This window comes from Camelus dromedarius, chromosome 20 (genome assembly GCF_036321535.1).
Source record: "Camelus dromedarius isolate mCamDro1 chromosome 20, mCamDro1.pat, whole genome shotgun sequence".
Classification (NCBI taxonomy): domain Eukaryota; kingdom Metazoa; phylum Chordata; class Mammalia; order Artiodactyla; family Camelidae; genus Camelus; species Camelus dromedarius.
In genome coordinates, this window is record NC_087455.1 from 660,501 (window position 1) to 688,111 (window position 27,611).

The following is a 27,611-nucleotide window of genomic DNA, read 5'->3' on the forward strand; positions in this document are numbered from 1 at the left end:
CTATGCCCATATCCTCCTCTTGATCCCACCTCTGCCTTCTGCTCTGTACCCAGGTCTCGCTCCTTGCATGCCACCGGTGCTGCTGGCACAGCCACAACCCTTCTCTGCCTGCTCTGCTCCTGCTTGCTCCCGGCACTTCCTGCTCCGAGTGTCGGGGCTTCCGTGCTCCCACCACCAGGCCAGGCAAGGGAAGTCCTGGGGCCTGTGGAACAGCCCCCTTGGTCAGGCAGCTGCTGAGCTTCTGTCCTGGGGCTCGCTCCCACGGCCCCAGAATGGGCACAGATCCCCCGGGCAGGCAGGATGGAAGGGGCACAGGGGAGGCTGGCGCTGGCGAGCTGCCCCACAGGCAGCAGCACCACCCAGAAGTCCAGCAAGGGCCCAGGGCCGGTGTCCGTGGGAAGCTTTAATGGCTGCACCGAGGTACGGGCCCATGGGTGGCCGGTGGGCGCCAGCATCACCAGATGAACATGGGCTTGCCGTCATCGTGAGCCAGCTGGCTGAGGCAGGAGAGCAGCAGCAGCGCGTCAGTGAGCATGCTGGGGTGCACGGTCTCCACCAGCACGCGCTGCAGGAAGTCCACCGTGTAGGAGCCGCACTCCGAGGCGGCTAGCTCTGGCCGCTCCCGCAGAATGCCGTAGGCGTTCACCAGCTGCTCGGTCAGCGCCGGGTGCACCCGCCCGTTGTAGCCCAGGCTCTGCAGCCGGTTCATGACGCTCACATAGCGCTGTGTGAGCGTCTGACACAGCTCTTCATCCAGCTTGTGGTTGCTGGGGTTCAGGGAGGCCTGAGGGGAGAGCAGCCATCAGGGAGCCTCCTGCCCCACTAGGCACACGAGCCAGCAGGCAGGTGAAGGGGTATGGTTGAGGGAGAATCACAGTCCTAGAGAGTGTACTCAAGGGAGGTGTCCTGGAGGTCCAGGGAGAGATGCTGTGAGGGGTCTAGGGTAGGGGGAGCCCTGTGGGCTGGGCCTGAGCAGAGAGGTTCCAGAGGCCCCATCACGTGCTTCATCCACCACCAGGGATTCAGGCCTGAGCTGGGGCCACAAGGAACTGAGGACCAAGAGCACCGACAGGAGTCTGGAGGTGACAGAAAGGTAAGGGGGCCTCCTAAAGCCCCCGGGCTTGCCCAACCCGGAAGCCACTACTCAGGGTCCTCCCCCGGGCCCCCCTCCAACACCCCAGGCTGCATCGTCAGCACCTAGTGGCCTGCACACCTCCTGTGGGAGTCCTTCTCCGAACTTCACGCTGAACTGACGACCCCAGGCCCAGAGCCAAGGCCCTGAGCCTTCAGCACAAGGGGCAGGGGGGTCTGCTGCCACTCATGAGGCCCCCTCAATGCCTGGATCAGGGGTCTGGCAGCAACACGGTCAGTCTTTACCTACTTCTTTATCGCCTGTCAGCTCCTCCCACCATTGCCTTCTGGGCAGGTGACCTGGGCTCACACAGGCCCCAAGCTCAGAAGAGCCCTGACCTCAGCTTAATGCTCTGCCGCAGCTGGAAGTTCTCTCTAACTTTCGAGCAAGAAGCTGTAGGGTAGGGGCAGCATGGGGTCTTGCAAATTATGTACCTATTTCAAGCCCAGCCACCCTGAGGCCTGCAAAACAACGGGTCTGATGTGTACGAGGTTGCGTGGGGTTGAGCCCTCCTTCAGGGAGGCCCCAACTGCTGACGCCAGGGCTGCCCTGCAAGGTCCTTGATCTGGCTCCGCTCACCCATTTCCAGCAGGTCCCTAGATGCCCACCAGGCTGTTTCCTAACCCACTAGCAATGCCTGGACCATCTGGTCAGGCATCATCTTCTCGGAAGAACTCCCCGTTCTCCCCTCCCCGGGTGATCATGTGAGTGAGTCCCAGGCTCATGGCCGGGCTCAGCCGAAGTGACCCCTGACCTCAGGCAGGTGCACCCAGAGCTCAATGCTCAGCACCTTTGCAGCCTGGTGAGCCCAAGGACAGGCCTGTCTTCCTGATTCTAGGCTCCTTTTGGCTCCTGAATCTTCTTCCTTTGCCTGTTCCCAGGCCTGGTGTCGGACAGACTGTGAGAGCTCAGCCAACATCTGTGGATGAGCAAGTGAACCTGCAGCTGGTCCTACCAGGGTGACCCATGGAGCACAGTGGGTGGACAGCTTTAAGTCTTGGCCCCTGTTGGGGGCATGAGACCCATCGCTGGCTCACCCCAGGCTGTGGGTGAGCTCTTGCTGGGCTCCAGGCTGGGCACCTGGAACTTAAGACATGAGCAGAAGTCCGGTGGGGGCAAATATCCACTGAGAGATGAGGCCAGGGCTCCAGGGCTGCCCCAAGGAAGTGACCTCTTGAGAGTGGAGGGTGACAAGGGGGAGTGAGTAGGGCAGAGCAGGACAGGCACCCCAGCTGCAGGGAGCAGTGGGCGTGAGTCCCCACCCCTCCCCCCAGGCACTGAGGGTGAGTGGAGCTCAGGGATGAGGGGGAAGTGCCCTGCCCTAAAGGGTCAGAGACTCCTGGTGGGCTTTGTGGTTTTAAAAGATCATGCTGACCACGAGAAGGGGGCAGATAGAAGCTTCAAGAGAGCGTGAGGGGCTCTGTTCATCCACCCTGCAGATTCCCTTAGCCCTCCTTGTACCAGGTGAAGGGGTTCACATGTGAGCAAAAGGCCCTCAGAGTTTATGTGACCACAGGCCAAGGAGAGGGGTGGTGCAGGCCAGCTCAGGGAGGGCGCCCTGGAGGGGGAGGATGCTGAGCTGAGATCTGGAGGACCAGGACAACAAGAGGAAAGAAAGTTCCCGGCCAACAAGCTGCATGCCTGGCATGGAAGGTGCCAGGAGGCCGAGTGCAGAGCAAAGGGCCCAGGGGAGAGTCAGGTTCAATGGCTGCCACCCCACTGGGTCTGAGCCTCAGTTTCCGTGCTGTGACATGGAGGAAACAACACTGCCCACAAGGCTGTTTGAGGATTCAAGGCAATGTCTGCAGGGGCACTGAGCACAGCCTGCGTGCTGGTCAGCTCTGGCTGGGGAATCCCAATGCCACGGGACACGTCTACGGGCTTGCATTGAACAAAGGCACAGAGAAGGGAGGGACAGCTGGGATGGTGAAGTTTGCCACGGTGAAGCTGGGATCTGGGTGGGGAAGGGGATGCAGGGCAGATCCACGCCCTCAGCACCCAGCTTCCACGCGCAGACCCTCTCCCCAGTCATAGCACATGGCACCCCCGCACTGCTAGCACAGTCACGGCTTTTCTTATTTACTGCGGCCTCCCCAGGCGCCAGTGAACTCCCTGAGGGCAGAGACTGCATCTGGCATGTACACGGCACACACTGAGTCTGCTCACTACCAGCCGAAGGGTGGGGTCGGTGTGGGCGGGTTCAGGCGACATGGGGTAGGAGTGGAGATGCAGATGTGTGCATGGGGCTGTCTGTGTGGATGGGAAGAATCTTTATGGGGAGACGGAGCAGGACCTGGTGGTGCAGGGATGTAGTGGGGACAACAGGCAAGACCAGAGACACAGGCCCCCGAGAGACTGAGCGCACGGAGCCCTTCCAGCCCAGAGCACCGGCAGACTGAGCACATGCTCAGGGAGGAGGGAGAGGGCGGCAGGCGGCAGACCCAGCAAGGCCTAGCCCTCGTTTTCTGAGCACAGGGCAAGCGTGCTAGAGACCAAACATCAGAAGACAGTCAAACGCCCCTTAGGTGGGGAGACTGGAGAGCGTGTCCTGACTGACTTATGGGTTAGAGAGGAAATCCCGGACCGCCTGTGAAATGTTTAGACCCGAACAGCCCCATGCTCACCTGTTTTGCCTGCCGGGCTGCGGACGGACACAGCCGTGGCTGCCAGGAGCCTGCTGCTTTTCCCAACCAGCCCCCCCCCCTTTTTTTTTTATTAGGTTTATTTATTTTTAGAGGAGGCACTGGGGATTGAACCCAGGACCTTGTCATGCTAAGCATGCGCTCTAGCGCTTGAGCTAGCTATACCCCCCTCCCCCGACAACCAGCCCTTAACAATAGAACTCCCCACCCTCCAGCCCTGCGTCCTGTTCCAGGACCCACTCTGGCTGCTGACCTGTTGGGCCTGTTGTTAAATATTTTGCTTCTTTTTTTTTAAAAATGGGCTTTGAATCCAGCACATCATGCAGGCTATGCACGCACTCTGCTACTGAGCTACCCCCACCTGATAATTACTTTGACTGTCTCCCTGACTAGAAGAAGCTTCCTTGCCCTAAAAGTACTTACTTAAAAATAAGAGACGTAAAATAAAATGGCTAAAGTGCCCACCCCAAAAAAGGGAAAATAAGCAAATCTTGAGGCAGAAGGAAGGAAACAAAGAGAAGAAATGAGAAAACAGAGTCCAAAGGATGGACAGAAAGGACAAGCAAGACAAAACTGGGCAGAGGCCACATCCTCCCCTGAAGAGGGCAAGTGATTCCACCTTCTTCTAGGTCATGAAACTCCCTGCGGAGGCCACCTGCCCCGCCATCTTGCAGTGAGGCCTGAAGTCGCTAAGTCTGAGCCAAGGGGGTGAGGCTAGGACTGTGCCTCCGTCCCCTGGGCCTGTGCAGGGGAGGGGGGCGTGAGGTGCGGGGGGAGGGCGGGGGCAGCAGGGCCCAACCACCCTTCTGTCACAGAAGCTTGGCACTGTCTTTAAAAAAGTAGCGAAGCTGCAGAAGTCATAAATAGCTAACTGAGCTCCCAGTGCACTAAAAACGCCGGGATGCTGTGTGGCTTAGGATCAGAATATCTTCTCACATGTATCCATATGTTAAGAGCAAGGGAAGGGGAAAACCATGGGATCATCTCAATGAGAGACAGAAAGACATTCTAAAACGTTCAATATTTGTTCATGAGTAAGAAAAAACCCTCAACAAAGGAGGAAGAGGCAACTTCTTAACCAAATACTAACCCTGGCTCACCTGGCTCCTGTACTAGTGCATTCTAGTGCCTTCCTGAACTCTAAGAGGCTGGAAGCTAAAAAATCCCCTGTGGCTTTGGGACCCCTCCGACCTGGGTTTCTGCCCAGCAAGTGCAGGTGGGTGGGACTTCCAGGTGGGGCTCCTGGAGGGGGCAGTGCAGGCAGGGGAGTAGGTTTTAGGCGAGCCAGGGGCTCTGGCACTGGTTCTTCAGGGGTGGCTGTACCAAACTTCAGGCATCCAACCAAGTGTCTGTGTGTTGCTCCTGGGGCAGCGATGGCAATGGTGTGCCCACTAGGGAACTCCGTGGTGTGCTGGCAATTTTACTGGCTGTGCAGCAGATGAGCCCAGATCTGTCTCCTTCCTAGAGTTTCACTGGAGCTTCTCAGAACACCTAAGCATTTATAATAACCCTCTCTCTGTTTATATCAGCTAGTGTGGGTTCTGTTATCTGCAACCAAGGGCTCTGATTGGTTTGCCTAAAGAAGATCTGGCAGAAAGCCTTGAACACACACCGTACTTAACCAGAAGACTCGAAGTGTGTGTTCCCAGTCAAGTCAGGAACAGGATGAGGTTGTGGGATTTGCTTTTGACAAATACTACATACAACGTGGCTATTAGAACTAGTAAGAAGGTTTGGCAAGGTAGCTAGATAACAAATTGATACACAAAAATCAGAAATATTCTCAGCATGCTAGTGAGCAGGAGAGCATCTGGGGGACCATGGGCCGGACACAGTGACGAGGGACCAGCCCCAGTGACCCACACACTGATGCTGCTGGACTCGGGGTCTCCCAGGACAAGGCTTGGAAGGGGAGGGAGCCAGAGCACCTCCCACAGACAGAAGATCTTCGCAACTGAGTAGAAGTGACAGGCATGAGTGCTGGGACAACTTCTAGTTGGGCTTAAAAGATGGCATAACTGCGAGCTCATGAAAAAGATAGCCATGCTCTGTGAACAGAGTCAGTGAGTCCTTAGCGATAATGGGGTTCCGCCATAGCTTTCAGGTCTTGCCTGGTGTGGAGAGTCCAGGTAGAACTAAGAGGTTCTAGCAGCCACCAACACTGGAGTTCAACATGCAGAGAAACAAGCAGGATGTCTTGATGTAGGGAAATAAAACCTGGGCAAAGTGGACTTAAGTGCAAATAGAATCAACGAACGACCCAGCCAAGCAGGCAGGGCAGCCTTGAGCCAAGCAGCACCTTTGTGATCATCAGGTGTGACCAGGCATCAGTCAGCCCGCAGTGGGCCCTACAGAGGGCCGGTCAGGGTTCTCCTGAAGGCAACTTCTGTACAGGTGGGCTTGAGTGGAGCAGCTTCTCGGGAGCGTGGGCAGCTCTGGCCGTCGCTGGATGGAAGGGGAATGGTGGCAGCTGGGCAGAACGACCAGAAGAGTGTTGTGGTAAGAACTGCTGGCTCCCCAGAGGCCGCCAAGATGGAGGCTGAAGCATTGCTCAGGGCACCAGTCTCCTTGACCTCCTTGCATGTGGCCTGCTTCCTCTCCCTGTGTCTTCTCTGAAGGGCTGCCATGTAGTGTGGTGACTCTCAAGTTCTATGGCATAAGCGGCCACTCCCGGTGAAGGGGAAGCGGGGGAGGGGAGGGCACGCACAGCTCACGCTCCCCTCAGAGGTCTCTGCGTTTGGTTGTTGCTGTTGTTGTTGAGTAAAAGCAGGTTTATTCAGAGAGACGCACACTCTGCAGACTGAGTGTAGGCTGTCTCAGAAGGCCAGAGAAGACATGAGGCCGGTATGTGTGTTTAAAGTAGAAGCAGACACACTGTACAGACAGCGAGGGCCGTCCCAGAAGGCAAGGGAGCCAGAGGCCGTGAGGGGCGGTGTTGCCAGCTTTCATGGGCTTGGTTGTTTCACGTGATGAGGAGGATGATTCCAACGACTTTGGGGAAAGGGCAGGGATTCCCAGGAACTGGGCCACGGCCCACTTTTTACCTTACACTGTCCCTGAAACTGTCAGGAGCCCGTTGGGGTGCCATTTGGGTCTCTGCGTTCTTACCACCTTCCATTTAAGCAGGCATCTTCAAGCAATGGGAAACTTCTTTTCACTGTTTAATATCTAACTTCTACGTGGTCAGTTGTGCTTATAATTAAATGTTTCTGCCAACTAAATATCAGATGCAGCATTTGAAAGACATAAATATTTACCATTTTTAAACAACCACTACCAGTCTGCACTCATGACAGCAGTGGTGTGGGCAGTCCAGGACACGAGTGAAGAATCGTCAAACCAGAAAGACCAAAGGGGGTTCCACTGACAGGAGCAACAGATGGGTAACCAACACGCAAACGTGTGAAACTTCCCCAGTTCTACCTATAAACCAACGAGAACCTCAAAATTTGAACTAGGTTTTCCTAAAATTCATGTTGAAGAGCAAAGGGCCAAGAGGAGCTAGGACATCTGGAAGAAGAGATGCCCAGGCTCCCCCTGCTCCCATGACTGGGACACTGTCACCTGGGCAGGGCCAGACTGCAGACCACGAGCCCACACACGTGGGACTGAGAGTGGGGACGGGGAGGGGCTGGGCAGCTCCAGCCTTAAGCACGATGTGAAAAGTACAAATGACAAAGGAAAAGGTGGATAATTCTGACCACATTCAAATTAAAACCTAACCAAAGGACACCTTAACAAAACTCAAACCGGGACACAGGTGAGCCCACTGAAACCAAGGTCATTCCTGCCCACGCACATACCCAGGCCTACAGCCCCTCCACTCATCACAGGACGGCTGGAGAGAGAGTGGCCTGGGGACACGCAGCTACTTCCCGCTGGGCGACTGAAAGGCTGAAAGGCGCCGGGGGGCGTCTCCCGCCCCTGCCCCACGCGGCGGCCCCACCCCCCGTGGGCGGGGCGGGGGGGGGGCAGCTGCGCAAGCGCTCTTTCTGGAAAGAGGCTCCTGGGCCTTCTCCACCAAGCGCAGCCCGCGCCCCAGACCCGGAGCGCTTCTGTCTGTCCGCGGGCCTCCCGCACCGCCTGGCGGGTGGCGAGGACACGCGCCAAGCACGTTTGGGGAGTGCCGTCCTCCGTACCCGTCAGCGGGAGCAGCTCAGTGGGAGCAGCTCGGTGGATGAGCGTGCTGGGAATACACTGCGGTGAGCCCGCCTGAAGACCCCGACAGGCCACCAGGCCGCCAGCCGCTCAGACACTCTGAGACTTGCCTCCCCTGTGCCCCGTATGACCCGTGAGGACTTCCTTTGAGGACTCGGACAGGGCTGGGGAGAAGGCGTGAGCGCTGCCAGTCTGAGGAGGGCCCCTGGGAGCGAGGCCTGGCAGACCAGAGGCCATCGCAGTGGCAAAGATGGGGAGCACAGGCCTGACCTTGCTGGGGACCCTCCCCTGCTCTGCCCCTTGGGGAGGCCATGCGTGCACCTGGGAGCACAGGCTCCTGCTGCCGGATGCCCCGGATGTCCCGGATGTCCCGGACACCTGCTGGCCACTTGGACTGAGCGCCGTGCTCTCCTATCCCAGGGTGCCCCCTGGTTCTGATGCGCTCGGCCTGCCTGGAGTGCAGGGCCCAGCAGCCCTCAGGGGCCAGCCTGCTCCCTCTCCGTGCCCTGCAGGCTGGCCCTCTGGCGGAGGGTGGGAGACGGGCACAACACACCTGGATGATCTTCTCGGGAATGTTGGAGACGGTGAAGCCGTACAGCCGCACACGCTCGGGGAAAATGCTGGACAGGATCCTGCGGTCCAGCTGGAAGGCAATCTCCCCCACCAGCCTCTCCCAGGCCAGCTGCTTCGATTCTGGGGACAACCAGGGGTGGAGGCAGTGGTCAGGGGCCGTGGTCTGCAGCCCAGGCAGGTGCCAGGGAGGCCTCCAAGGGTGGCAGAGGGTACCCCAGGCAGTGCTGACCTCGGGAGCTGTCAGGGAATTTGCCGCTCTTTCGGTGGGCAAGCTTCCGCTCCAGCTCCAGGATGCTTTTCCGAGCTGGCTCTGCGACACGTGGACCTCGGGTGTCGTTGACTGAAGCCGGGGAGGACGAGGTTCGAGGCGGGGAGTGGGGGTTGCGTGGAGGGGAGTGGGTGGTGGGTGAGGGCAAGGTCGGGGAGTGGTGCATCTGGGTGGAGGGGTGGGGGGTGTTTGAGGGGGCATAGTTCGTAGCAGCTTGAGGAGCAGGAGTAGGAGCAGAGGGGAGGACTGTGATGGGGGCGGAGGCTGTCGAGGATGCAGGGACAGAGGCAGGAACCGCTTGCCCCTGGGAGCCACCAGGCTGGGTCCCGACATCTGAGGTGCCATAGGAGAAGGCTGCCATGGGGTCAGGTGTGGCTGTGGTACCAGCGGGGGTGGAGGTCTGGATGGGTGCACCCACAAATGTCATGCTGAGGGGGTCCGGCTCCTGGGTTGGCTGGGGGTGCTCAGTGGAGACAGGGACTAGTGACGTGGGGGAGAGGCAGAAAGGAGAGGAGGATTAGAGCAGGGCAGACCCCTCCCCCAGGGCCCCCTGCTGCCCCTCCCCCACACTGGTTACCTTTGCAGGTGGCAGCAGGTCCCCTGCCAGCTGAGGGATGGGGTCCAGAGGGGCATCCTCGGAGTGGCTCTGCCAGCCGCACCCTCGGGGGCTCTGACAGCACCAGATTGCTCATGGGGTTGGCCAGAAGGTTCTGAGAGACACCTAGAGGGGCAGCTGTGGAGGTGAGCAGGGGGCTGCTCAGAGAGACACCCACCGAGCCTGTCATAGGGGCCATCAGGGGGCCGGTGGAGGGCAGGCCCAGGGAGCTGGCCAGGTGGCTGCTTGGAGTCAGGGGGCCAGTGGAGGGCAGGCCCAGAGAGCTGGCCAGTGTGCCCACCGGGGACACAGCCATGGGGCTGGCCGGGTGGCTGCTCAGGGGGCCAGTCAGGAGGCTGGTGAGCGGGCTGCTCTGTGAGATGGGCCCTGGGGCAGGTAGAAGCGTGTGGAGAGGGCCCGGCAATGGGTTCACGATGGGGCCTGCAGCAGAGCTGGGCTGTGGGCTGTTTAGCATGTCGGCCAGGGGTGCCAGAGTCACAATCCCCACTTCTTCCAGGACAGGTTCATTTGCTGCCGCCGGGGACGGGTGCAGGAAGACACCTGGGGGACACAGAGAAAGCACTGAGACCCCAAGCGGCCCCTTGGGGAAGGGGGCTCTCTCACCACTGTGTCAGGGCCTGGACTGGTATGCCCATCTGCCTCTGATGAGGTGCCCAGCTCTCTCTGAGTCTCACCTCTTAGGTGGCTGCACAGTGACCTCTCTGCCTCTGAAGGGATCTGTGGGGCTGCTCAGTGGACCCCATATGAGGGTCTGGCCTCTCTTCTCTCTATCCTGAGGACACCTTGTCCCTCCCAGGGCCCCTTCTCTAAACACCTGCCCCCAGCCACAGGGACCTTCCACCTTGCCTGCCCCTCAGATGGGTCGCTGCATTGATCGCTGGCCTCTCGCTGAGGAGGGGAGGGTCTGAACACACAGGTCACCAAGTTGATCCCTCTGTTCCCTGGTGGTGAGGGCTGCTTGACTCCTGCCCTTTTGGGGAAAGCTGGGCCTCAGCAAACGGAGGCCCTTCAGAGGAGCCAGAGCTAGAACAGGCCTGGAGCCTCACTTGGAGCCACGGTGTCTGCCAGGTCGCCAGGATGCAGACCCCTGCGTGGGGACTGGGAGCCCGCTTTCCCCCGGGGTCCCTGAGGGGACTGCCCTCCTGTGATCCCCGTTTGGGGGAGAAGACCCCTGGGGAAGGCGCAGGAAAGGCTGTTGTGAATGCACAATTTGATTGCAAACTTCCCCGTTTTTAAACGTAAGAGCAGTACACGCTTATTATAGGGAAAGGATGGAAATACGGAAAAGTAAAAAAGATGAAAAACCACTGGCGGTCCAGTTACTCCACGGTCAGTCATGCTGAAAGCTCCATGTTGCTTTGAAGACTTCGTCCCTCTCTGTAAAGAGCTGGTAGTAATTATCTCCAGCTTCCCTGGCCATCTGGTCTCTGTTGCAGCGACTCCGCTCTGCCGTTGTCACGCGAAGGCAACCACGGACCCACGGAAGCCAGCGCGTGAGGATGTGTGGGGACACTATTTACGGGCGCTGGTATTGGAATCTCAGGTACTTTTGAATGTCGTGAAATATATTCTCCTTTTGATTTTCTCTCAGCCATTTAAAAATGTAAAGTCCATTCATAGCCCCCAGGCCACGCGGTGACGCACGGTGACTGTATGGTCACCTGTGTCCTCGTGTGCCCCGCCTCTTCTTACTGGACCCGCACCATGGCTTCGCAGCTTCGATCTGGGAAAACGGCACTGCTGTCGCCACAGTGGCTCCGTCCTGGGCACCCGCGGTTTGCTGAGCCTGTTCCAGTTGTTGGGATTACACTGATTCCAGTTTTCAAAATGACAAGTAATTCTACTGCACACATCTTTATTATTGATTTTTCCTCCCTGAAAACAGACATTTTAGAGGTTCTTAACGCACATTGCCAAATCTATCGTCTTTAAGACCCCTCGGAAATGACTGACATGCCCTTGGAAATCCCTGGGCCTGTGACTCCAGTGCTACACGGCACAGTGTATGCCAAGACGTCCTGCCACTTTATTTTCGTTTTAAGTTTTGTAATTTTTTTCCAAAACAAATGAATTTAAATTTCATAATCAAATCAACCAGTCTTTTATGATTTCTTGTTTTGGCTTTTTGGAATTTTTGTTTTAGGATTAAGAGACACTAAAGCTTGTGGGCGATAGGAAGGTCACCCACGGAGAGGAGCAGCTGGTAGGGCAGGGCGTGGTGATGGTGGTGGAGATCAGAGTCGGACCTTTGCCCTTCTTGGCGTGCCTCCTCTGAGGGGAGCCTGGGATCTGGACAACATGGAAAGGGCCACTTTGGCAGCATCTTCAGATGGTGAGAGAAAAGACAGCTGTGAGTCCTCTGTCCCCACACGGCCAGGTCCTTTGTAGTCTCTGTGTCCCTCCAAGACGTCTCTGGGTTTTGTCCCACTCACCACCTTGTCCATTTTCTCCTCTTCCCTCCCCGACCTTCACCATCCAGGCATTCACCCTCCAGATGCCAGTGGAGGGCCGGCCACCCCAGTGCTGAGTTTGGTGCCCTCCTCACAGGTGGTGGGCACATCCATGCAGCAGAGCACTCCTCGTGGTTGTAGTCTTGTCTTGGTTTGGTGTCCAGGTTCTTGGTCACCTGGCTTCCTCCAGGTGCTGCTGGGCCCACCTCTTCTGCCCTCTAGTGGGGCAGCCCCAAGCCCCCTTGAGTCTGCTTTTACTCAGGAGCTGATACAGCTCGGGCCCTGCTTACCACTAAGGCTGGACTCCAGACTCATACCCCCAGTGGCCTGACCCACTCCATCCCGGGGTTCTGCTGGGGACTTCAGCTCCCTCCCAGCCTGCACACACTCTCAGCAGATGTCTTGGCCCTTCCAGTGGCTCAGGCCCCAAAGGGTGCAGTCAGCACCAACACTTCTCTTTCACTCACACACCGCATCCCATCTGTACCTTCAGATATCTCCAGAATTAAGCACATGTGCCACCAGCACCCCTCTCTTGTCCATACCACCATTACTCTGCCTGGATTATTGCAGGAGCCTCCTGGTGCCTCCTGAATATGGCCTTTTCCCTCAAATGTCAGCCAGTGTATTCCAGTTAAAATGCTCCCCTCTGGTTAAGATTCCACCACCTAGCTCACTGTCTCGTTCTGAGTGCCAGGCTGTTTCAGGCCCCCCATGATCTGACCTGTCATCTGCCTGCCCTTATCCTCCCCCGGTCTCCCCCAGCACCTTCTGCTCCAGCCCCTCAGGCCTCCTTGCTCTTCCTCAAGTGCTCCAGGCACACTCTTGTTCTGTCTTTGCATTGCCTGTTCCCTCTGCCTGGAACACTCTTCCAGTGTGCACAGCTGGCCCCATACTTCCACCCACCCCTTCACTTGTGACCTCCTCAATGCGGTCTTCCAGCCAAAATCACCAGTTTTCTTCACCCGACCTATTCCTCTGCTTCTCCTGGACCATTTTCTCCTTAGCACTTGTCTCTCTCTAGGACAGTCTACACTGACTTATTGGTTTGTCCTCCTTCCCTTGATTAGAATGGACACCCCACGGGGGCAGGGATTTGTTTGTTTGCTGCTGTTTCGTAGTGCCTAGAATAGTGCTTGGGCCACAGAGAATGTTCAGTAAATGAGAAGAATATGATGTTTATATGAGCAGAGATGAAGCTAAATGATTAAAAAAAAAAGAGGTGAGGATAGGAGTTGAGGTCTGTTTGACTCAAGTTTGTGCCCCTAAGTACTGGGAGCTAATCTGGGAGAAGGAAGTGTCCACAGAATCAGCTTATAGACTGTGACCACTGAGACGACCATGTGAGGTCCAAAACTCAATCAGATAATGCTACTGTCTGAAGGAGCTGTGTGGTCCTTAGAATACAAAGCATGCAAGATTCATCCGGGTCTACAAAAATTAGTTGTATTTCCATATACTTGCAATGAGCAATCCAAAAATGAAATTAAGAAAATAACGGCAAAAAGTAAAATATTTAGGAATAAATTTAACAAAAGAAACACAAAACTTATACTCTGAAAACTATAAACATAGTTGAAAGAAATTAAAGAAGATCTAAATAAATGAAAAAACATCCCATGTTTATGGATTTGAACTTTTGTGAAGTTAGCGATTGTGAAGAGAGCAATACTCCCCAAGTTGATCTACAGATTTCATAAACTCCCTGTCAGAAACTAAGCTGGCTTCTGTGTAGAATTTGACAAAGTTAATCCTAAAATTCATACAGGATTGCAAGGGAGGGACCTAGAATTGCCAAAGCAATATTGAAAAAGAAGAGAGAAAACTTTTTAGCAAATTGGGTATAGAAGGAACATATCCCAACATAATAAAAGTTATTTATGACAAACCCAAAGCCAGCATAATACTCAACGGTGAAAAGCTGAAAGCCTTCCCACTAAATTCTGAAACAAGACAAGGATGCCCACTCTCACACTTCTATTGAAACTAGTATTGGAAGACATAGCCACAGCAATCAGACAAAAAAAAAAAAAAAAAAAAGAAATAAAAGGTATCCAGATTGGAAGGGAAGAGGTAAATTTGTCATTATATGCAGATGACATGGTACTATACATAAAAAACCCTAATGACTCCACACAAAAACTACCAGAGCTGATAAATGAAATCAGCAAGGTAGCAGGATAAAATTTTAACATACAGAAATCTGTTTCATTTCTTTACACTAACAGTGAAATATCAGAAAGAGAAAGTAAAAAAAAAAAAAATCCCCTTTAAAATCAAATTTAAAAAAATACTTAGGAATAAACCTGATCATGGAGGTGAAAGACTTACATTCTAAGAACTATAAAATATTGATCAAGGAAATCAATAATGATTTAAAGAAATAGAAAGATATCCCATGCTCTTGGACTGGAAGAACCAATATGGTTAAAATGGCCATAATACCCAAAGCAATCTACAGATTTAATGTGATCCCTATCAAATTACCTAGGATATTTTTCACAGAACTAGAACAAATAAACCTAAAATTTGTATGGAATTACAAAAGACCCAGAATTGCCAAAGAAATCCTGCAGAAAAAGAAGAAAGCTGGAGGAATAACCCTCCCAGACTTCAGACAATACTACAGAGCTACAGTAATCAAAACAGATACATGGATCAATGGATCAGAATAGAGAGCCCAGACATAAACCCACACACATACGGTCAATTAATCTTCAGCAAAGGAGGCAAAAATATATAATGGAGAAAAGACAGTCTCTTCAGCAAGTGGTGTTGGGAAAGCTGGACAGCTGCATGTAAATCAATAAATTTAGAACACTCCCTCACACCACACACAAAAATAAACTCAAAATGGCTTACAGACTTAAATATAAGACATAGCACCTAAGACTTCTAGAAGAAAACATAGGCAAAACATTCTCTGACATAAATCATAGCAATGTTGTCTTAGGTCAGTCTCCCAAAGCAAAACAAATAAACGCAAGAATAAACAAATGGGACCTAAATCAAACTTACAAGCTTTTACACAGCAAAGGAAACCATAAACAACATGAAAAGACAACCTACAGAACAGGAGAAAATATTTGCAAACGATATGACTGACGAGGGCTTAATTTCCAGACTATACAAATAGCTCATACAACTCAATAACAAAAAAACAAATAACCCACACAAAAAAGAGCAGAAGACCTAAATAGACATTGGTCCAAAGAAGTGAACAAAAGGCACATGAAAAGATGCTCAACATCTCTAATTATCAAGGAAATTTGACTTAAAACTACAATGAGGTATCACCTCACACCAGTCAGAGTGGCCATCATCAAAAAGTCTACAAGTAATAAATGCCAGAGAGGGTGTGGAGAAAAGGAAACTCTCCTACACTGCTGGTGGGAATGTAATTTGGTGCAGCCACTATGGAGAAAAGTATGAAGATTCCTTAAAAAACTAAAAATAAACTTACTATATGATCCAGCAATCCCACTTCTGGGCATATATCAGGAGAAAACTAAATAAAAAAGACACCTGCACCCCAGTGTTCACAGCAGCACTATATACAATAGCCAAGACATGCAAGCAACCTAAATGTCCACTGACAGATGACTGGATAAAGAAGCTGTAGTATATTTATACAATGGAATACTACTCAGCCATAAAAAGAATGGAATAATGCCATCTGCAGCAACATGGATGAACCTAGAAATTATCATACTAAGTGAAGTAAGTCAGACAGAAAAAGACAAATATCATATGATATCACTCATATATGAAATCTAAAAAAAAAAAAAGAAAAAAGAAGACACTAATGAACTTCTCTACAAAACAGAAACAGACTCACAGACATAGTAAACAAACTTATGGTTACTGGAGGGAAAGAGGGTGGGAAGGGATAAACTTGGAGTTCAGGATTTTCATATACTAACCACTGTATATAAAATAGATAAATAGCAAGGTCCTACAGTATAGCACAGGGAACTATATTCAATATCTTATAATAACCTATAATGGAAAAAATCTGAAAATGAATATATATCTATATCTGAATTGCTTTGCTGTACACCAGAAACTAATGCAACATTGTAAATCAACTATACTTCAATTTAAAAAATAAAATAAAAAGAAGAAAGTTGGAGAACTAACTTTCAGATTTCAACACTTACTACAAAGCTATAGTAATCAAGACTGTGTGGCACTGGTATAAGGACAGACAGATAGATCAATGGACTAGAATAGGGAGTCCAGAAATAAACCATGTATCTTTGGTCAACAGATTTTTGACAAGGATGCCAAGAAAATTCAATTGAGGAAGAATAATCTTTTGAAAAAATGGTGCTAGGACTGCTGGGTACCCATGTGCAAAAAAATGAAGTTGGATTCTTACCTCACACCATACACAAAAGTTAACTCAAACAGCTCAGAGGCCAAAATGTAACAGCTAAAACTATACAATTCTTAGAAGAAAACAGGGCTAAATCTCCACGACCCTGGATTTAGCAATAGATTCTTCGATACAACATCAAAAGCACAAGAAATAAAAGAAACAATAGGTATGCTGGGTTTCATCGAAATTAAAAGCTTGTATGTTTCAAAGGACACTATCAAGAAAGCAAAAAGATAAACTGGGAGAAAATATTTACAAATCATGTATTGGCTAAGGGACTTATATGCAGAATGTATAAAGAATCCTTACAACTCAATAATAAAAATACAAATAGCTTAATTTAAAAATGGCAAAGATCTGAACAGGCATTTCTCAAAGATGATACACAAATTGCCAATGAACACATGAAAAGTTGTTCAACATCATTAGCCATCAGGAAAATGCAAATCAAAACCACAATGACTTCCCCAAAAAGTAACAAATAAATAAATTTTTAAAGATTAAAAAACCCCACAGTGAAGTGATACACCACTGCACACCCAGTAGACGGCTATAATTAAGAAGTCAGATAAGAAGCACTGGCAAGGATATAGAGAAACTGGAACACTCATATGTTGCTGGTGGCAATGTGAAATAGTGCAGCTACACTGGAAAACAGTCTGGCAGATCCTCAAACAAACACAGTTACCATGTGACCCAGCAATTCTACTCCTAGATATATAGTCAAGAGAAGTGGAAACACACATCCACACAAAAACTTGTACATGAATGCTTATAGCATCATTATTCCTAATAGCCAGAATAGGGAAAAAAAGAAAAAGAGAAAACAAAAGAAAGATTCTTTGGGGTCACAGGCATTTAGGGTTGCTGTGCACCCCGGGTGGCACGCAGGCCCTGCAAGTGCAGAGCATGGGGGAGTGTGTGTCCACTGCTCAGGGCCAAGGCTGTGGTGACCTCAGTCATGGATACAGTGTCCAAGGGTTTTTGACCCATCAGGCTCACCAATGAGAATCTCAGGAGCAGCCTTGTTGAAATCTCCGTCTGGGCCATGGGGACACTAGGAATACTAACGGTGCTACTAGACACCAGGTGTGAGCAGGAGTGTTCTGAGCCAGCAGGAGCCCAGGGTGAAGCCTCTGTTTAAAACATCTCAGTCCCAATGCGAAATGTACAAGTGACATTGTTTTCACCTTATTATAATGTATATGTAACTGATTTAGATTTGTGAGTAGAAATGTTCCTAGGTACTTTACTACGGACAGTATTAGAAATATGTTTATTTTATATAAGAATTATTTAGGATCCAGGAAGGTTTGTTACATTAGACAATTGAAGTTAGAAAGAAAAGTAAATGTCGTAGATTTACAAATGCAGTATACAATGTTTTAACCCGTTTAACTGAACTTCTTCCCCAAACCTGTTCCTCGCAGGGGCAGCGCCATCCTTCCCGCCGCGGAGGCCGGGACTTTGGCGGGGGGGGGGGGGGGCCCTCATCGCCTGGGTCAGGGCGTGGCCTTCACGCAGTCCTGAACATCTCCCCGGCCCGGGCTCCGGCTCTGGGCTGCAGCAGCCTCAGCAGCGGTCCCTCGCGAGTCTGCCCACCGCCCGCGGCCTCAGCTCCCTCCCTCCGGAATAAGGACGTCGGCCCCTCGAGGACGAGGCCGGGCCCACACCGAGGGCAAAGGCAGCCCGAACACCGATGCACGCGAGGAGGGAGGTGAGGACAAGTCAAGGTGGTAGGAGTCCAGGCTGTGGCCAGAGGGGACGGGACAACTGGGCGGGCCCCGAGTGCCGGTCCTGCCCTCAAGGGCGGGGCCCCGGGGAGGGGCGGGACCAGGGGCGGGGCCTGCCCTCAAGGGCGGGGCCCGTAGGGGGCGGAGCCATGTGATTTGGGCGGGAAGCTGTTGCTGAGGCGAGACCCGGAGACCGGTGAGCGAAGGCGCCTAGAGCCCAGGGTTCCAAGAGGGTTGGGCGGTGGGAAGGGGGAAACTGAGAGGGGGATGTTGACAGGGCCTGAGGAGGGGACAGGCCCTGAGGGGGCGGGTCCTGAGAGGAGACAGAGGTCCCAAAAGGGAGATGGGGCCCTGAGGTCGGGTGAGGCAGGCGCGCTCTGACGGGGACAGGGGTCCCAGGAGAAAGGCGGCCCTGAGGGAGAGATGGGGTCTGAGGGGGGATGGGGCCCTCGGAAGGATGGAGCCGGGGGCGTCAGGTCAGCCCCTGGCGTGGGGTGCAGGGTCAGGGGTGGGGGCCCAGGGTGGGCGGTCTCCGGGCAGCAGGCCGGGGTGGGGGGTAAGGAAGGCCCCGGGACGGGGGAGGAAGGGAAGCTGCAGGGCGCGGGGGTGGGAAAGGCCTCTGGAAGCGGGGAGAAGGCTGCTCCCTGCCTGAGGGCCTCCGACCAGCCTGCAGCCCCAGGGAAGGCAGGGGGCCTGCGGGGAGGGAGGGGCGGGCGCGGGAGGCTGTCAGGCACGACGAGCGGCAGAAGCCCACAGCCCGCCTGCCTGCCAGCCTTCCGCAGCCCGGCCGCCTGTCCCGGCCACGTGTGCGTGGAGGAGCTGGGCCTGACGGGCAGGCCGCGCTTAGCGCGCACAGCCTCCATCTCCTCTTTACTCCAGCAGCCCTGACTCCCCACCCGCCCCCCGTCTGCGGAGACACCGCGCACAGCTCGCGGCGCAGCGAGCCCCTGAGCCCTCAGGAGCGGGAGGCCCTGCAGGCCCAGTCCCGTCCTGGCCCCACCTCCCGCCTGCCACGTTCACAGGCCCTTTCTTCCCTGTGAAGTCACTTCAGCCAACCTCCTTCTTGGCTCTCAGATTACCCACTCTGACCACAAAGCTGTGCTCTGCCTTGCTTGGAGGACCACTGCCAGCCACCTGGTCTTGGAGCCTGTCTAGATCTCTAGGACCCCGGCTTCTTCGTTTTCTTCTCATCTGACACAAGCTGGTCTCCACTTCTCCCTGTGATGTGCCCAGACTCTGGCTGAGGGTCCTGAGCTCTGCCTGCCTGACTCCCCATGTCCGCCTCACCCACCAGATGCCGCTGGAGAAGGTTGGTGGCTGCTGCCTTTACAATCCATACACGCCAGCATCATCTGGGGCCATTATGTACCTCCCAGGTCCCCTCTCAGTTCCTTCTCACATTTTCGCTCTATTTCAGACCTTCCCCTTCTTTATCTCTCCACCATGTCTCTCAGAGAATGACATTTTTACAGAGAAGATTGAAGCCATGGTTCTGGAGATTTTTTAGCTTCCTGCCTGGCATTCTCCCTCACCCTTCCCTTCCTCCTTTCTTTCCCAGATGGCGGAAGAGATGTTCTACCTTCAGTCAAGGCAGCCTCTGCTCTATAAAGTACCCCTTTTCACTTTCACATCTTCTAGCAGTCTCTCCTGGCTCCTTCCCTTTACATGTAAATAAACTCAGGCCTCGGACACCAAGAAAAGAAGCTCTGGGCTCCATGCCCCTCTCCAGCTACTGCCCCCTACCCCCTGCCATATTTCATGAACTAAGCATCAACTGTCTATTCTCTCCATTTTCTCACTCTTCACCTCACTCCGTGGGCCCTTCCCACTTACAGTGGGGTTGAAATCGCTCCAACCAAGGTAATAGAACTAAGTTCTTACCACTTTTCTTGCTTGACTTCTCAGGCAGCCTTTATTCTGTTGACACTCTGTCCCCTTTGAAGCTATCTTTTGGCTTCTGTGACATTACACTTTCAAGGTTTCCCTTGTCTCTCTGATTGTTCCTTTGCCAGCTTCTCTCCCTGTCCTGACTCAGGACTTGTCCCTCAGTCTCTTCCTACTGTACTCTGTCTTCCCATACAATCTACTCCCTCTGACGGCTTCAATTATCAACGACTCTTGATCTTTTGCCTCCATCCCTGACCTCTCCTTTGGGCTTCAGGCTCATATCACCACTGCCCCCTGGATGCTCCATGTGGATGTTGTGTGAATGTCTTGTTAGAGTCAGTTTGTCTAGAATACAACTTATTCTCTTCCTCCAAGACTGAATTTCCTTCTCCTAGGCTTACCCTGGGCAAGAGTGCAAATGGAAGCCTATGTATGACATGTCAAAACAGTTAAAAGTTATCAGTCTAAGAAACTGTTAAATTATGTTCTATTTTCTTACCTAACAAATAAACCTTTGTAACAACCTGGAAGGTCAGGTTTGATTTTAGGATTCTTGGACTCCCTGGAGTTCCATGCCAGAAGAGCTGCCCCCCTGCCCCTGCCCCTCATCCTGCACCCCTTCTCTCCCTACCTGGGCTCTGTCCTGCACTGTGAGGGGCCTGGCACACATGCTTGTGATACCCACAGGTCTGAGCTGCATATCCTGTGTTCCTCCTAACTGGGGAAGGGCCAGAGCTCTACACTGGAGGGTTTGGGAGGTAGTGCTGTGCACAAGTTTGTACAAGGGAAGAGGAGGGTGGGCCCGAAAGAGGAACCGAAGGTCGAGTCCCTGGGAGCAAATTGAAAATAAGAGCCTGACTTCATGAGGAAGGCGAGTTACAAGGAACGGGCGGGGGGACAGGCAGGGTGAGGAAGAGACTGGATAAAGATCTCCTGGGCAGCTCCAGGCATCTGCCTCTGCCGGGCATGGGAACAGAGGGTCTGCAGTTGTAGGAAGTGGCACCCCGGTCACCTCTGCCACAGCGACAGACACATTCTGGACTCTCTTTCATCCCTCACATCCAAGCAGTTCATTTTCTTCCTAAGAGACTGGAATCAGTCTTTCTCCACCACTAGTTCAGACCATCCTCTTCAACCTGGATAACTCAAGAGCCTCGTCTAATCTATCTCCTGCCTTACTCTGGTTTCCCTTGACTCCATTTTCCCCACAGCAGCTGGAATGGTCTTTCTGAAGCACAAACATGGTTATTCCCTGTTGGAAACAACCAGTGTCTGCTTATTGCCTTTAGGAGCAAGTCTGAGCTCCTAAGTGGGTCATTCGCAGTCCTTGGCAATCTGACCTCTGCTGACCTCCAGCTGTGTTATTCCCTTCTCACTGGCCGCCCCCTCCAAACCTCCCCTAGCCTCCCCAAAGAGTCACAAGTACAAACATCACACACACACACACACACCCCACACATACCAGCACACACAGCACGAACACACTCAAATACCCACGTACCACACACGCACACGTATCACACAAAACACACATTCATGTACATCCTGAAACACATACTGTCACACATAGCCACCCACAAGACACAGACACCACACATACGCACTCACACACATACCACACATTTCACACACACAGTCACACACACCTTTTCTCACACTCATAAAACAAACACTTTCAAGTCACACATACTACACATCCTAGTCACCCATCTGTACCACACACTCCATACATGTGTCACACAGTCCACTCACACATCATACTATACACACACACCACACTCACATGCTCACCCACAGCCCACTCCACACCCACACCCACACCCACACACTCACACACACACCACACACTAACTATACACATACACCCTAGGCTTTAAACACACTGATCTATTTCTCATTCCTGCAACCCCCAGATCCAGGCCTTTGCACAAGCTCTTCCTCCTCCTGCAATGCCCCATCCCCCCCTCACAGCCAGCTGGCTGGGCTCACCTCCAGAAAACCTTTCCTAACCCCCTAAGCTTGACCTGTCAGGGTTGGAAGAGCAGAAATGGTTCAAGGACTCTCTTAAGAATAAAACCTGGTGGGGAGGGTATAGCTCAGTGACAGAATGTGTGCCTAGCATGCCCAAGGTCCTGGGTTCGATCTCCAACAACTGCATGAAAAATAAATAGAAACCTAATTACCTCCCACCGCTAAAAATATTAAAATGTGAAGTTATTTAAAAAAAAAGAATCAAATCTAAAAGGAGAAGGCTTGCATGATCAGCTTGGGAGTAGGAAACCACAGTTTAGCTTCTGAAACTGTAACAGTTCTTAAATGCTGTACCTCCTCGAGTGTATTGTTTTTGCCACCCTGTCTGTTGTCTCAGAGTCAGTAATGGTATAAACTTTCAAAGGAGAGGGGCCTTTGTGCTTGTGATCAGTAATGAGGACTGTGAAGACCAGCCCCAGGCCACAGCCAGGTAGGGTGGCAGGAAACCCAGGGAGCAGGGAGGCAGCTTTCCGTAGTACAGGAAAGACATTAAGTCTGTGGGGGAAGGAGCACAGACCTGAGGGGGTTTAGAGTCCAAGTGGAAAGGTCAGCTTCTTAATCAGAAGTGACAGGGCGGGTTGCCACGGTGGGGCGGGGAGGTGTCGGCTCCGAGAAGTCACCCTGGAGAAGGGGACACAGCCTTCCTCAAGACAGGAAGGACATGGTAGAGATGGGGAGGAATGTGGATAGAACAAAAGTGGAGGCATTTTGTCACCTCCTCCCCCCATTAACCTTCACCAGTACACTTCGACAGCCACTGACTCCTACTGCCACTCCCTGGGACTTGCCACCCCCGGAAATTCTCCCTCTGATATCTTCAATGCTGGCAGCTTTCAGTTCTTCTGGCACATCCCTTGTTCCTGTCACCACACCGCAGCCTCCCTGTCCTCCTGGCCTCTGAATGCCCTCCTGGCCCTGTCCCTCCGCTCCAGGCCTAACCCCAAAGATCGTTACTTCAACTGCTTTTCTGCAAACACATATGACTTCTTTGCCTGTTCTTGTCTCACCCTGCTCTGTAGCTCTTCTCTGGCCCCAGGGCTGTCACACACCAACGATTTCAAACCTCAAGCTTCAGTCCTGGTTCTCTCCCTGGTTTCTAGATTTGGGTTGTCAGTTGCCTTCTGGTCATGTCTAAGTGGAGAGTAATGGGGGAGGCGATGGGGGCGCTGAGGGTGAGGGGTGGAGGAGAGGGTGGGGAAGCTGGGGGTAAGCACATTTGGATTCTAGAGCTGGGAAATTCAGTCTATGGAGCTGCTTGGAAGTTCACCTGAGGGGAGGGGTGTCAGCAGGGGTTCCTACCATCAGGGGAATGGGATTCGTGCTTAGTTTTGCCCTTTTATCCTGATTGTCCTGTGTCCTCACCCTCCCCTCAGCTGGTAGAGACTCTGGCCCACGAGTTTGTTGCCATCTTAGCCCTTCTCTCCCTCCATGGTTTCCTGAGACCCCAGCACACAGTCTCCTCTCTCTGGTGCAGACTCACCCTTCCCTCCCCACTGTTCTTGCACTCAGGCCTCTTGCACTTACCCTGGTGTGGAGAAGGGCCAGCTGCCAGCTCCCCGAGCCCGCTGCTGAACCCGCTGACGCTCAGGCCACCCGCCTGTGTCTTGATCGCTGACTTGAGCTCGTGATTCTCCCGAATGAGCCGCACCAGCTTCTTCAGTTCCTCATTTTCCCGCACCAGTCTCTCGATCTGATGCCGAAGCCCCTCATAATTGGTGAGTAGAGACATGCCCCGGGGCAGCGGGAAGGGTGCAGCCCACAGGAGGGCACTGCACCTGGAGGCTGCCCAGGGCCCCGGGCCTTGCCCGGGCTGGAGGAGGGCACCAGAGTTTGCAGGTTGTAAGGCTGGCCCAGTGGGCCCTGGGTATTGTGAGGTCAGAGGCTGCGCCCTCCTCCTTGCCCTCTCTGCTCTAACAGGCTCAGCTCTCCGTGCCTCGGCCTGGGCACAGGCCCTGCTTCAGCCTGCAACTTACCGCCCCTTCTCTATCCAGCCAGCTTTTCTCTCAAGTGCCCCCCGTCCCCGTGAAGCTTCCCTGTCACCGCCCTCTATGCCTCCCCTGCAGGCGTGTCCTCTGTCCTAGTGTTTACCTGGTTCTGTGCAGTGAGCTCTTTAATGCTGTTCCACTCACTCTACATCCAGGGCAAGGCTGTGCGACTCGCCAGCATCCAGCAAAGGGCTTGATGTGGTGTAGGTGGGTAACCAGCGAATCTCTGTTGAATGAACATTCACCACCGTTCTTCCTGGAGAGGGTGCCCTTTCCTTGGGGTCTTGGCACAACTGGCTTTAGCCTGCTAGCCTTCTTCTGGAGACATTCTACTTCGATGCCTGGATGCTGGGCTATGTTTTCTTCTGACCCCGGATGCCCAGAGCCTTTCTCTGATTGCTGCCCAGGGGCTCCTTTGTCCAAGCACTTGGCTCCCTGTAGCTTGAAGTTTGCATTTCTGATGACTCAGATCCCCCTATTCCTAATTCCCCAGCGGGGCCCCCTCTGTACCCACTTTTCTCTGGCTTCTTGAATTTTCCTGACTATTGTCCTTCAAGAACCCAAGACTGCATTCCTCATCAGGTTCCAAGAACTCAGATCTCTGAGTCCTTATCGCATTGTCCTTTTTTAGAGTCATCTACACAGAGAGATGTGCAGGCTTGACCTTAGGAGCTGAGTAAGGCCACGTCCTCCTGACCTCCACTGGCTCCTGGGCATCTGCTCTTAACCAGGAGAGGATGGTGAAGTCCTGAGATAAGGCGTAGCACACTCCCAGCAGGAGTGTGGGGGTGAGGACAGAGGTGAAGATCAGCCGGGGCTGGGGTCAGCCTGTGTTGAACATTCTACCTGGACCTTACAATGGGGGGTCTGCCCCCACCCTTCTCTGACACCCCAGACTGTAATCCTGGCTGAATCCCTTTGGCCCTGGGGACCAGGGCTGAGGTTTCTCTGGTGGAGTAGACCCCCTCTCCACATCCTCTGCTTTTAGTAGAACATGTCTGCTGGGTTTTCCTCCAGCGTGTGAGAGTCGGCTCACCACGCCCTCCCAGTGCTCGTCCACCAGGTAGGCTTCTCCCACCATCGGCCTCTCCTTGGGTGGATGCCCTCTTTGCCATCTGTGATGGTCAAATTGTACGTGTCAGCTGGGCTGGGCTGTGAGCCCAGGTGTTTGGTCAAACACTAGTCAAGCCATTGCTCTGAAGGTTGACTTTAAGTAAAGGAGATGACCCTCAGTCATGTGGGTGGGCTTCATACAGTCATTTGAAGGCCTTAAGGATAGAAAACAAAGGTTTTCCAGGGAAGAGGGAACTGTGCCTCAACACTGTTCCAGAAATTCTGCTTGAGTCTCCGGCCTGCTCTACAGACTTGGGATTTTCTAGTCCTCACAATTGTATGAGCCAATTCCTTAAAATAAATTTCTTCATATATGAGAACTCTGACTGATACACCATCTGTATTTCCCTTTGCACCAGTGCTGGTTTCCTCCAAAAATATATAAATCGAGCACCAACTGTATAGCAGGCGTTGTGTTAGGAACTGGGGGTTCAGTTCTCCTCAGAATCAGGACCTGTCCCTGCCTCATCGGCCATCTCGGCCATCTCGCCATGTGTATCGGAGCAGCTGTGAGTGGAATAATCGCATGTGAATGTCGATGTCGCACTGCGATGAAAGCTGTGCTCCCGCTCCGTGCTGGGAGAGGCTGCCAGTGGGTTAGGCCCCGAGCTTGCTCAGGGCAGCCTTCCCTGAGGAAGTGATGATTGAGACCAGCTGAAGGAGGTGTCCCCGTGGGAGGAGAGCTTTCCACAGAGAGAGCAGTCTGTGCAGAGGCCGTGCTCCCCTGACGGAACTGGAAGAGGCTGGCTCGTGTGAGGGGACAGAGGAGGGAGGAGAGCTACGTGCTGGGGGACAGAGGCCCAGCTGTGATAGGGCCTTGTGGCCACGGGACTGCTGTTGATCTTCATCCTAAGGGCCTCAGGAAGCCCTTGCAGGGCTTTAAGAAAGGGCTGTGGGAACGGATTGGAGAAGAAGGAGCCGCTGAGTGGAGCGCAGTCAGGAGGCCGCGCCAGTCCTCCCAGCGAGTGAGGCAGGAGGCCCGTGGAGGTGCAGGACAGGGCGGTGAGGAAGTTTTCGCGGGAACTGGGTGGACTGGTCTTGGGCAAGGGCCAGAGCGGGGACAGCCTCGCAGTTGCTGGTGGGACTGCTGGAGCTCTGGTCACACCAGCCCAGCGGGGAGGATGACCGCGTTTAGAGTGAAGATCCTCTGTCGGGTCTGGCTGTGCTGCAGAGAGTGATGCCGTTGAAGCCTCCGAGGGGTGAAGTCATGGAGGCAGGGGTTACTGCTCGAGTCCCAGAGAGCCTGCTGTGTGGGCTGGGAACGTACATTGTAGAGTCATCAGCTTCTAGATGGCAAATGGAGCCACGGGAGGGGGCAAGGTCACCCAGGAGTCAGTGAGGGATGAAAAGACAATAGGCTTTAAGCCCACTGTCCCTTGAAGAGCAGGACAAGCCGGCAGAGAACATAGAACAGAAATGCCTCGGGGACACAAGGAGGAGGCCTGAGAGGGCCGGGTCTGCGCAGCTACGGGCAGAGAGATTTCCGGGCATGGAGCAGCCGAGGCATTGAAGGCTGCTGAGAGGCCAGATGGGCATCAGCCTGAGGGGCCTGGAAGCCACTGATGGTGCAGGGAGTACTGCTGGAGTGGAGCGATGTGGCCAGCGCCGGACTCCTGAGTATGAGGAGTGAGAGGGTCAAGAGGAGTTGGGGGGCATGCACACCCCACTCCTCCCAGCAGGAGGCTGTGCGGAGGATGGGTGGAGCTGCAGGCTCCAAGCCCCTTTCAACACTTGCAGCCTGTGTCCCCACTGCCTGGTCCCAGGTCACTGTGCCTCTGCTGCCCCGGCCTCCCTACAGAGCTGCCGCGTGCGGAGGGGTCCTCCAAAGACCCGGGGCACTCCAGAACGCTGAGCTGCAGCCTCCTGCCCCTTTCCTTGTACTCACCTTCTCCAAGCTTCCTCTGTGTGCTCTTCTCTAATTTTCTTTTCATTCTAATTTTCTTATCTTTTTTTTCCTGTTGTGTCATGTAGGCAAGTGTCCTTTGTTGTCCAAATCAATTGGGCTTGAGTTTGGGATAGACAGTAGCAAAGGTCTGGAGAGCAAGGGATTCATCCCCCAGATTTGGGTCATGTGTTCTGGGTTCAGGGTCCTGGGGCTGCTCCCCCGACCCTTCGCTGTCTTCTGTCTGAGCTCTTGGTCAGGACCACCGTGGAACGGTGACTGGAACCTCCCCACGTCCATTCAGGGTTCTCATTCCTCACCGGCTCATCAGGAATCCACTGCAGACAAGCCTTCGGTATTTTCCCACTTGCTTATGCTGAGTCAGACCCCTCTGGTCTTGGGTCACTGGCCTCTGTACAGTTTGTTCTCATTCAAATTTGCCTCATTAGATTCAGCTCAGCGTGCCAGCTTGGCGAGGCCTTCAGGGATCTTTGCTCCCATCTTGGCTTGGGATTCTTTGTAGGCTTAACAAACCTCCTATAAAGCCATCGTCTCAAGACACAACGTTGCTGAAGGACAGGGACCTTTAACCTGGAGCCCTCTGTCCACACCCCCTTTTCCTTCCCGTCCCACTCCTGGGAAGGAGCCAGTCTGCACGTGGCCAGAGCCCCTTCTAGCAATACGGCCATGTGATCACTTCAATACTGCCTGCTGTGGTGATTTTTAATGTCCAGTTCTGCTAGTTTGCAGTCACATCCTG

At 53.3% G+C, this 27,611-nt stretch overlaps 1 protein-coding gene across 3 annotated transcripts; it reads right to left on the minus strand.

Annotated features, from left to right (window-relative positions):
- Positions 1-390: 390 nt before the first annotated feature.
- SPATC1 (spermatogenesis and centriole associated 1) lies at positions 391-27,391 on the minus strand. Of its 3 annotated transcripts, XM_031439853.2 has the most exons (6): positions 26,855-27,391; positions 23,396-26,224; positions 9,351-9,929; positions 8,735-9,253; positions 8,486-8,625; positions 391-784 (listed from the first exon to the last, which is right to left on the minus strand). In XM_031439853.2, exons 2-6 carry the CDS (start codon positions 23,598-23,600, stop codon positions 455-457), a joined length of 1,773 nt encoding a protein of 590 aa, XP_031295713.1. In that variant the 5' UTR covers positions 23,601-26,224; positions 26,855-27,391; the 3' UTR covers positions 391-454. The 3 variants fall into 3 exon arrangements, with proteins under 3 accessions (XP_031295713.1, XP_064332798.1, XP_010997073.1); XM_064476728.1 differs by lacking the exon at positions 391-784 and having other exon boundaries at positions 4,777-8,625; XM_010998771.3 differs by lacking the exons at positions 391-784; positions 23,396-26,224 and having other exon boundaries at positions 4,777-8,625.
- Positions 27,392-27,611: the final 220 nt, after the last annotated feature.

Excerpts from the sequence above, each read along its gene's own strand:
- SPATC1 (XM_064476728.1), bottom strand. The coding sequence starts at position 23,600 with ATGTCTCTACTCACCAATTATGAGGGGCTTCGGCATCAGATCGAGAGA. Across the intron at positions 9,930-23,395 it reads TGGCCCTTCTCCACACCAGG|GTGTCTTCCTGCACCCGTCC; the intron begins GTAAGTGCAAGA and ends TGTGTCCCCCAG. Across the intron at positions 8,626-8,734 it reads ATTCCCTGACAGCTCCCGAG|AATCGAAGCAGCTGGCCTGG; the intron begins GTCAGCACTGCC and ends GGTTGTCCCCAG.